This window comes from Lathyrus oleraceus, chromosome 3, assembly GCF_024323335.1.
Source record: "Lathyrus oleraceus cultivar Zhongwan6 chromosome 3, CAAS_Psat_ZW6_1.0, whole genome shotgun sequence".
Lineage (NCBI taxonomy): Eukaryota > Viridiplantae > Streptophyta > Magnoliopsida > Fabales > Fabaceae > Lathyrus > Lathyrus oleraceus.
This window is the reverse complement of record NC_066581.1, coordinates 470,280,763-470,291,841: the sequence shown is the minus strand read 5'-3', so window position 1 is coordinate 470,291,841 and position 11,079 is coordinate 470,280,763. Positions and strand designations below refer to the sequence as shown.

The window sequence follows — 11,079 nt, the reverse complement described above, 5'->3', positions numbered from 1 at the left end:
TACCTATATGTTTCTTTATTAGGCTGATGATCACCTTATTGGCAGCTTCGACTTGGCCATTCGCTTGTGCGTAATAGGGGGTAGAAGTCAGTAATTTGATTCCCATTTATTTTGCAAAATCTTGCACTTTTCGACCAGTAAAAACTGACCCCTGGTCGGTTGTGATTGTTTCTGGGATGCCAAATCTGCAGATGATATGACTTTGGACAAAATCTATCACAACCTCTTGGTCTACATTTGTTAATGCCACGGCTTCGACCCATTTTGTGAAATAGTCGATACCGACCAAAACATACCTTTGTTGTTTCGACGAGGCTGGTTTTATTTCTCCGATAACCTCTAGTGCCCACCCTCGAAAAGGCCAGGGCTTCACAATTGTATGCAACTCGCTTGCAGGCACATGCTGTATGCCCCCATGCAATTAGCATTCCTGACAGCTTTTAGAAAATTAAATGCAATCTTTCAACATTGAAGGCCAATAAACTCCTGAGCGCATCAAGAGCCATTTCATCTTCAACCCCGCTTGATGCGCCCCACACGCTCCACTATGTACGCTAGACACAGCCACATATGCCTCGCTTTCTCCTAGGCATTTTAGTAATACTCCTTCAACTGTCTTTTCGAATAGTTCATCATTCACCAAGACGTAGCTAAGGGCCCTATATTTTATCTTTCGATCTATCGACCCTACAGGATTACGTAAATAATCGACTAGCGGTTTACGCCAATCACTTTCCCCCTCGTCGTCGACGGTCAGAATTTCAAAATGATCTTTATCTACAGCTCCCAACTTTATAATCGATAAATATGATGGTGATAACGATGTCGCTCGTACTTTCTCTCTTACTTGGACCTCTTCATCCTAGTCTTTCGACGCTTTGTACTCTGAAGCCTCCTGTGCCAAATCATTTGCTCTCTGGTTCTCTTTCCGTGGTATATGCTGGAGGTTGACTTGCTCAAACCTCTTGAGTAATCTGATGGTAACCACAAAATACATAATTAAATTTTCTCTAACACACCTGTATTCTTTTGATACCTGCTTAATAACTAACACAGAGTCTCCCATAATTTCGACATTCCTTGCCCCCAATTCTAGCAGTAGTTCAAGTCCTGTAATCAACGACTCATATTCTGCTTCATTATTTGTGTATACCCTTTCAATTCTGTATTTGAACTCTGCTGGAATTCCATCTGGAGAAATTATGACTCCCCCTATCCCAGACCCATGCTTATGCCTTGAACCATCGAAGTATAATCTCCATGGCACTATGTCTACGTAATTTTTCGCCATTTCGACCATTGAATGGTCGACAAGAGAATCTGCCACTACTTGCCCTTTCATTGCTTTCAAAGGTACGTATGTCAGAGAGTACTCCGTTAACGCCAAAGCCCATTTCCAAATTCGACTATGCAAAATTGGTTTAGATAACATGTGCTTAATAATATCAAAGTGAGAAGATACGTACACATCAACAAGCTTAATATATTGCTTTAGTTTCATACAAGAGAAATACAGGCATAAACATAGTTTTTCTATATCACTATACCTAGTTTCAGGATTATTAAGTATTCGACTAAGGTAATACACAGGTCTTTCGACACATTTTTCATCCTCTTGGACTAACATACTTCCTATAGTCGATTCTGAGGCTGGAATATACAAACTCATTGGCCTATTCCTAACATGAGGGGCCAGTACTGGAAGTCTAGTCAAATACTCTTTGATTTTGTCAAAAACCTCTTGGTGCTCTTCTTGCCACTTAAAATCCTCATTCTTCAGTCGAAGTAGTGGGGAAAAGGATTTTGTTTTGCCACTTAAATTTGATATAAATCTTCTAAGAAAATTTATTTTGTCCAACAAAGATTGTAGTTCCTTTTTGGTCGACGGAGGCTTGACGTCCATAATGGCCTTTGTTTTGCTTTGGTTTACTTCAATGCCCTTTTTATGCACCACAAAGCCAAGGAAATCGTCTGCCTGCACACAAAAAGCACACTTTAATGGATTCATTTTCAATCCACATTTCCTCATCCTTAGAAAGGCCTTTCGGAGATGTTCGACGTGAGTATGTCGACCATTTGATTTTATCATAATATCATCAATGTATACTAGCATGAAGTCTTCGATAAAATTATGGAACATTGAGTTCATTACCCTCTGATATGTTGCTCCGACATTTTTCAAGCCGAATGGCATGACAACCCACTCATATATTCCCAAGGCTCCTGGGCATCGAAACACCGTCTTCGGCACATCTTCTTCTGCAATAAAAATTTGGTTATATCCAGCATAACCATCTAACATACTTAGATATTCAAAACCAGCGGCCGAATCAACCAGCATTTCTGCTACGGGCATGGTATATTCATCTTTGGGGGTAGCAACATTTAGATCTCTAAAATCAATACATACTCTTAAAGACCCATTTTTCTTAATTACTGGCACAATATTGGCCAACCATTCGACATACCTTGCAGTTTGTATAAACTTGCTTTTCAGGAGTCTTTCTACTTCTGCTTTTATCTTTGCCATGATCTCTGGTGCGAAACGCCTAGGCGTCTGCTTTACTGGCTTTCTTCCAGTTTTATTGGCAACTTTAGCTCGACCAAATCCCTACTTAAACCAGGCATTTCGTTATAATCCCAAGCAAAACAATCTCTAAATTCTTTAAGTAAGGATATTACCTCAGATTTTAGTTCTTTCTCGATGTTGGCGTTGACGTATGTTTGCCTTTTTTCGCCATTTTCGCCAAGGTCGACTTCTTCCAAGGGGTCTTTTGGTTGCATTTTCTCTGGTGCCTTTGGGTCTTTTTCAAACCCTAAAGGTTCATCGTCATAAATACAGTCCAAACGCTGCATGTCGGTGTTTCCTTTAGCCAAAACTAGCTTATGTGGAGGCTCTGGCCCAATGGACACATACCCCTCTTTCTTTAACACATAGGCTTCGACATCCATGTTTTCTTCAGCCTCTAGAGCCGATTTTATTTTGTTCTCGACAACGTATGCCGAAATCCTTCTTAGAGCTTCTAGCTCGGTCATCATCAGTGACATCTCCCCAGCCTGTCGCCCGGATACCTGTATAGGATGGATCATCCAAACGTTCCACATCCCAAATGAAGCTGTGAGTCTCGTGTAAAGTTAGAGAAACAAAGGCCTCACTCAGATTAGCATATACATCCTCAGCTGGAAAACAAGGAGAAATGTTGGCCAGCTTTCTTTTGAATTCCTTCTTGCCGACATTATTCACGTCAGCCATGAAGTATCCTTGGTCGGCTTCGATATTTTTGACCACTCCATCTTCTCTCCAAATCACCAATCTTTGATGTGCTGAAGATGGTACGGCTCCGACACCATGGAGCCATTCTCTGCCAAATAACAAGTTGTAACTTGGCTTGGCGTCTATCACCATAAACAGTGTCGGTCTAGTTATTGAACCCACCGTGATGTTCACCATAATCACACCCATGGTGCTTTTCGTTTTTCCCCTGTAGTCAGACAAGACCACGTTGTTGGATCTGATGTCAGTATCATACTTGTCAATCTTCCTCAGAATATGGTGTGGCATGATGTTGACAGTGGCACCACAATCGACCAATACTTTGTTGATAGTTACGCCTTCCACTTTGGCCCTAATCAGCCATGGTTTCAAATGATTTTTCATAGTTATCGTGGGCCTTTCGAAAACTGCTTCTTGGCTTTCAGCAGAACCATCGTTTAACACAAAATAGCATCTTGGCTGGTGTAAAGCCATTTCTTCAGCGTCCGCATCTTCTACCGACTCCTCCACTTCAGTCACACAATTATATTCTTGTGGTAGAATTGACACCACGTTGACCAAGATGTCCCGACTTGCTTCAGATTCTGAATTGAAGTCATCAGTAACTTCATCAGAACATTTCTCAGTTGGTCGACGGACATACTCTCTGATCCGTTCTTTTGCTGCTGTGTCGACCTTCACAACAACCTTCTTTCCAGCATTCTCCCCACTGGCCATGCCTTTTCCAGCTACTCCTCTAGCAGCCTCTCTCTCGGCCTGCTTACGCCTCTGGAAGCGTCTCCATTGAGCCCTCGACATGGGATTCCTCCCCAAATAATTTTCAGAGACATGAGTCCTTTTTTTAGACTTGAACTCACGCTTGTAATTAATTGCTAGACCTCCTCTAGCAGCAGCAGCCTCTTATGGGGTTTCTTGTTTTTCCTTAGGCTTGACCCAAGTGCCTCTAGGGACATTTGCCGACGATACGAAGCTCCTAGGCCTCGCCTGAATATTTTCCACAGCCTCTTTTGAGCCTCTTTCATTCTGGCGCTCTCTGGTCGGCCCGTTCCTTTTGCTTTTGCCCAACTACAGCTTCTGGAAATTTTCTGCAGCTATTTTATCGGTGACAGCACCACATCTAGGGCACAGGAAAACTTGTGAACCCTTATTCTTGCAGCGATACAGGAAATCTACCAAGTCTTCATCAGCCCTTGGGTAAACTTCATCTATGTCGATATCTGGGCTTTCACCAGTTTGCTCCAGCATGTCGGCCTCATCGTATTCGGTGATCTTGACCATTTCGATCTCGATTGGCTCCACAAATACAGCTTCCTCCTAGTGGAGAGGGTCAGCGTCGATCTTCATTCTGTGGCCAGCAAATTTCAGCCTGCCTTCTTGAATCGCTTTCTGAACCAGATCCCTGAAAAGGTAACTATTAGAGGTATTATGACCAAGATAGTTATGATACTTACGAAATCCTCTTTTCTGTCTTTGTTCTAATGATGGTATTTTAGTACCAGGTGGCACTACCATTTGACCATCTTTGACTAACAGATCAAAAATTTCCTCACACTTTATCACATCAAAAGTGTAAGTTTTCGAAGGGAATTTTGAATTGTTTTCAATAGGATTTTTTCCTTGCACAGGAACTAATGACCGACACTCAAAGGTAGATCCTGGCTTTAACTCAGCCACGTCAATTTCTAATTCGGTCGATGAAGCATAATCAACCTCATATATTGGATCTGTCACGTCGTAGTCGACAAATGCTACTTTTTCTTTCTTAGCCTTATTGTGTCTAACTTTTTCTAATCTTAGCCGTTCGAGATGTCGAACTCTATCAGCCAATTGTGACATACTTTTCACAAAAGTTGGGTCTATTTTCTTCCTAATGTAATAATCTAACCCCATGCAGCCATCTGAACAAGTTCATGTTCTGGTACTTGCGTAAAGCACCGGGCCTTTAATGACCTAAATCGATTCAGATAATCGTCGATGCTCTCAGCAAACCTTCTCTTGATACTATACAATTCTGCCAAACTAATTTTGGAGTGTGCTTCGTAAAACTGTTCATGGAACTTCTTTACTAATTTGGCCCACGAATCGATTGAGCTTGGGGCCAAAGAAGTGAACCACGTGAAGGCAGCCTTAGTCAGAGAGGAGGGAAAGTTCTTTACTCTCAAACACTCATTATGAGCTAAATCTCCTGACTCTGTTAGATATCTGGCAACATGCTCTATTGTCGATTCACCAGATTCTCCCCCAATCTTAGTGTACTTGGGCACTTTCATTCCCCTAGGTGCCTCGGCTTGGAGAATAAATTCAGCCAACGGGGAGGCGTACAATGGCCTTTGCAATGTGGCACCCATACCATTTCTAGCCATAATCCTTTCGACCATAGTTGTCAAATTATTTTCTACTGTTAAGTCTTCTTGTCGATGTTGATCGACAATTTGATCAGCATCTTGGTGTCGGTTAACCAATACCATCTGGTTACGTCCTGCGACTCCTGATTCAACGCCTTGATTTTGTTGGGGTCTAAGGATTTATCCCTCGTGGAGTGTCTCATCTTCTGCTGCCCCTATCTCCATCTGAACAGGAACAACTTGTCTAACCACTTGTGTCATCTGTCGAGTCGGTGCCCCCAGAAAATTACACAAGTGCGTCAATTGATTCGCCACCTGCCTATTTGTTTCAGCAGATTCCTGTATAACTGGATTAAAAACTGTACCCATTGGATTGGTTAACATATTAACCAACTCATGGTTACTATCATCCATTTGCTGCCTCAACACCGCTATTGAAGTGTTCGACAACGACATGGTTCTGCTCTGAGTATTATTCCTAATGTTGCCCCCTTGCGTTGATCCTTACAAGGATGGGTTCGTGTTTTGAGCGTTGTCTGAAAACAATGTTGCACTTGATGTCGACTGATATCTTGGCATCAAGTAATACGGCATTCCATAAAGAGGATCTGTGGTGCCAAAGCGAGGCACATAAGGTTTGAACGTCGTTATTGTTGATCCTGAACCCCCCGGTGGAGGTAGAGCAATTAATGTTCCAACCGCCCCTATAGTCGACACCGTTGAGACTGCACTTGTCATCGGCGGCAAAGTGGCGACCTGTGAGATTACTGTTTCCGTAGTGGATAAAGTTCCTCGTGGTACTTCATCTATATTGGAATCTGAAATTTTCAAAGTTTCTCGTGGCTTAGTATATAGTTTGCCACTTCTAAGATTTATACAATTTCGCAACTGTGCTAGCACAGTCCCACTGGGTGTGCCATTTTGTTTACTGTGGAAATTGGTAAACAACCGCTGGTCCTCCCTAGGCCTTGAAATTAAGGGTTACTTGCAGGATTGACCAGTTGATCCTAATACATGTGCTAGTGCAAGTATGGCTTATTCAATTCGACGGAACAACTTTGTGAGAAACGGCTCCTGACAAAGTATTGAACAAGCGCATGTTTTTTCCACACAAACGGTTTAAACGACGCTATAGCCTATGGGTGACTCGTGACCGACAACACTACAACATTCAAAAGACGTACACGACGAACACGCTTTTGGTGAACTCTATTATCGTAATAGAATCAGTGTCGACAACGTAGACGACAACGTAAAGTGATAACTCAAAAGTAAATGAAATTAAAATAAAATGTTCAACGGGAACAATTGAAAAGTAAGGAAGTTGCATTGAAATAAATGTGGTGATTCACGTACATAGCACTCTTAAAAACTCTTGCTTCCTCACGCTGGGAATATGAGAAGTTTCTTACAAGTGATTTTTAGTGCAAGGTGAGCACCTCGAGCCCCTCATGGGATATCCTATTTATACTAAACTAAAGAAACTGCCTACAGGCCAAAACTCCTAAAAACTAACAGATGTCGTGCCACACGATCTGTAAACCACTCTATCCACGTTCTGCCAACTGCTCCATATTCTGGCGCTTTATTCTTCTTGTAACTACTAGTCATTTTCTAATTTCAAATTTCTCCCGCCCATGTATTTAGGGCGACACTGTCTTCTATACGCTTGGCACGATCGAAAATTCCTTAAGTCCCAAGCTTCATTTCGGTCGATGGAATGGCCTTTCGACCAAACGTGCTTCTTCTATCAGCTTCATCCCTTGGTAACTTACGTTTTTCTCAACTCTTGCTTATCTCAAGCACATCTCCATCCTTTGATGGGGTATAAACCCTAAATTCACAAGACCCTTTAATTAATTACGCCTTCAACATGCCTTAGAGATTTCTCGTGGTAACAAGTGGGTATATATAAAAAATAAGGAATGATAAAGGGTAACAAAAATACAGACAATGGGGGACGCGTAAGGGATTTTAAGCTAATTCTAAGAAATCTAAAACCCAATATATCAAGCTAACATCACACATGCTCATAAAGTGGGACAACTGTCACCACTAAGAACCACATGATATCAAACGAAATGACAAACATTTAATGCAACAACTGTTCAAAATCAATAAGACAAATCGATAAGATTGCTTTTGATTAGAACCTTTATGATTCATTAAACTTCCTCACTTCAGAAAGCTCATGTCTCATAATCAACAAATAAATTCTCAGAACCTAATCAAGCGATATGGAAGCTTAACATTATGAAATTCATCTTTTCATTCTGGACAAGAGTCCATAAATACGTTTTTCAGAATAAAAACGAATTTATCTTCAGCAAAGGGTTTTATAAAGATATCAGCCTATTGATGGTCTGTATCAATAAATTTTAAGTGAAAAATACCATTCTGAACATAGTCACGTAGAAAGTGATGTTTAATTTCAATATGCTTAGCCCTAGAATGCAAGATAGGATTCTTAGACAAACAAATAGAAGAAGTATTATCACGGAGAATATGAATGTTACTCCCAACTATTTGATAAACTTCCAGCTGACTCTTCATCGAAAGTATTTGAGTGTTGCATCCAAAAGCTGCGATATACTCAGCTTTGGCTGTTGAAAGCCCAATTGTTTATTTCCTCTTGCTGGACCATGAGATCATATTATCTCCCAGAAATTGACAGCTTCCATAAGTACTTTTCTTTTCTATTCTATGTCCAGTATAATCAGCATCACAATAGCCTACTAATTTATATTCACTTGATTTCATGTAAAATAAACCAAGGTTAGTAGTACCTTTCAGATACCTAAAGATTCTCTTAATAACAGTTAAGTGATTTTCCCTAGGATCTTATTGGAAGCGATCATATAAGAAGACACTGAACAAAATATCAGGTCTACAAGCGGTTAGATAAAGGAGAGAGCCTATCATACCACTGAATAGCTTTTGATTTATCTTACTACTTACCTCTTCTTTCTTTAGAATGCATGTAGGATGCGTTGGAGTCTTTACTGGCTTGCATTCTAACAAGTTAAACTTCTTTAGAAGTTCCCTTGTATACTTGCTTTGATTAATGTGCATTCCTTCATGGAGAAGCCTTTATCAATAGTGATGCTAGACAATGATTTACTGATTATTTCTCAATGATGAGCATGCATTTGGAATGAGGTTTCATTTTTGACATGAAAGATGAAAACTAGGTCTCCCTGGAGATATGATAAAAAGTTTATTGAAATCATGAAGTGAACCAAATTTTGTCAATAACCACAACCATACAATACTCAAATTATGAAGGAATTCTATGATAATTTGGTTGATACCACCAACGAGAAGGCTAGAGTGGTGGTTAGAGGTGTGAAGGTATCTTACTCTGAAGGAACCATCAATATGTTGTTCAAGTTAGGACTAGTTGAAGAAATATATCAAGACCTATTGGTGGCATCTGATGATGCTGATTATGATGTGTATATTGAATCTTTGTGCAACCCAGATACTAAGTGGATATAAACTGGAGGAGAGAAACTGCTATAAGAACGTACTTAAGTTCAGATTCCAAGGTATGGCATCAATTTATCAAGCATTTGCTTAGACCAATAATGCATGATGATATTATCAACAAAGCAAGGTTGGTTTTGCTTCACTGCATAACCTCTAGAGAAGGCATAAATGTGGGAAAGATTATTGTGCAAGAGATTCAAGCTTGCTCTAAGAAGAAGGAAGGTATGCCATACTTCCCCTGCTTGATCTCCAATCTCTACAAGAGGCATGTTGTGAAGGAAAATTGTGATCTAAAACGCAGCGGAAATTAAAAAATTTACTTTAGTGATCCTTACGAATGAGCATGATCAGTAATAGAAACTGTTACCTCTTGTGATGATTGAAACCTTTGATGCAGATCTAAGGAGTGATCACGAGATTTGAATGATGACAACGCCTCTACTAAGCCCATACGAACGGATTCCATCAGTCTCAATGTTAGCTGCTACAAATGAAGGCTTTAAGTGAGAGAGAGAGAGAGAAACGAAATTTCATCTAGTGAAATGCTTATGCACAAGGGTTTTATTTATAGAACCACTTGTGTGGGATGCACGCTAAAAAAGCCCACTTAAGTGTAGGTGGCCCATATCTTATGTTATACCGAAAACCACTTAAGTGTGTGGTACCTTACCACATTTCTTATTCTACTTAAGTGCACCGTACCTTATGATGTTCTACAATTCACTTAAGTGCACCGTACCTTACGGTGTTCCTTATTTACTCTATCTCTCATCAATCTGTCCTTTTGAGCGTGACCCTATAGGTTTTTGTGACATTGACAATTATATTAAATCACTAATTTAACATAATAAATAGTGACCGGTATCTAGCAACACATTACTACTACACAAGACACGAATATGTTATGTGATATGAAAAATCATTTTTGTGATAATACTTGTGTGTACAATTACCCTTTTGGCTCTTATGTCTATATTGAACACAAGGCATAGACCGTGTCATCATTGTCCAGTTCAATATTGGACCCATAGATATTTATCCTGTTACGCAGGATAGGTAAATTCCATCTAGGTCACTCATGTCCCTCAGCATGCTTCATGGAGTGCCCATCAATTGTCTTTATGGTCATCCAGTTACAGACAACATTTGATCCGCAATAAAGCACTCGGCTCTACATCTAGGGTCCATAGTGTAACGCCCCTAGACTACTTTCAGGATTACCGACTAACCCCACAAACCAACACATGTCTTTTTAGCATGCTTTGTTCTCACTCGCACGCTTTCCGAGAAACTTCCCAGAAGGTCACCCATACAAATACTACTCAAAGTCAAGCATGTTTAACTATGAAGTTCTTATTTGTTAGGCTATCAAAAAGAAGATGCATCTTGTTGGTATTGGTGGTACCAATTAATCCTTATAAGCCTTCCTACAACCATGTAGTCCTATATCTGCACAGCCTCCGGGTCCCTCTCATTCCGATGTAAATTCAGTTTTTCCCTAGAAACTGCAAGGAGTGTCTCATTGTCATGCCTCATGCACCGACAACCACTCCCTCGCCCTCGGGTGTTACATGTAACCACTTTCCGACCTCGAGTGTTACATGCCCACCAGCTTCCGCTTGGTTCGTCCCTGAACCACATCGTACTAGGATAGGTCTAGTTCTGATACCATTTGTAACACCTCAGAATGATTTCACGATTACTGACTGACCCCACAAATTAACACGGGTCTTTTCAACGGGTCTTTTCCTCACTCACACGCTTTCCGGGAAACTTCCCAGAAGGCCACCCATCAAAATACTACTCCAAGTCAAGCACGCTTAACTATGGAGTTCTTATCTGTTAGGCTACCAAAAACAAGATGCATTTTCTTTTTGGTAGCCTAACAGATAAGAACTTCATAATTAAGTGTGCTTGACTTGAAGTAGTATTTGGATGGGTGACCTTTTGGGAAGTTTCTCGGAAAGCGTA

At 40.6% G+C, this 11,079-nt stretch overlaps 1 protein-coding gene across 1 annotated transcript; it reads right to left on the bottom strand.

The window, feature by feature from the left end:
* Nucleotides 1–4,339: 4,339 nt before the first annotated feature.
* LOC127131690 (uncharacterized) lies at nucleotides 4,340–5,652 on the bottom strand. The gene is made up of 3 exons (XM_051060606.1): nucleotides 5,321–5,652; nucleotides 4,835–5,090; nucleotides 4,340–4,588 (listed from the first exon to the last, which is right to left on the bottom strand). Exons 1-3 carry the CDS (start codon nucleotides 5,650–5,652, stop codon nucleotides 4,340–4,342), a joined length of 837 nt encoding a protein of 278 aa, XP_050916563.1.
* Between the last annotated feature and the right edge of the window lie 5,427 nt (nucleotides 5,653–11,079).

What these genes read in the sequence shown, in the direction of transcription:
- LOC127131690 (XM_051060606.1), bottom strand. Translation starts at nt 5,652, where the DNA reads ATGGTCGAAAGGATTATGGCTAGAAATGGTATGGGTGCCACATTGCAA. An exon ending in GTAAAGAAGTTCCATGAACA is followed by an intron (nt 5,091 to 5,320) that starts GTTTTACGAAGC and finishes ATTGGCTGATAG; the next exon opens with AGTTCGACATCTCGAACGGC. An exon ending in CGAAAACTTACACTTTTGAT is followed by an intron (nt 4,589 to 4,834) that starts GTGATAAAGTGT and finishes CCTCTCCACTAG; the next exon opens with GAGGAAGCTGTATTTGTGGA.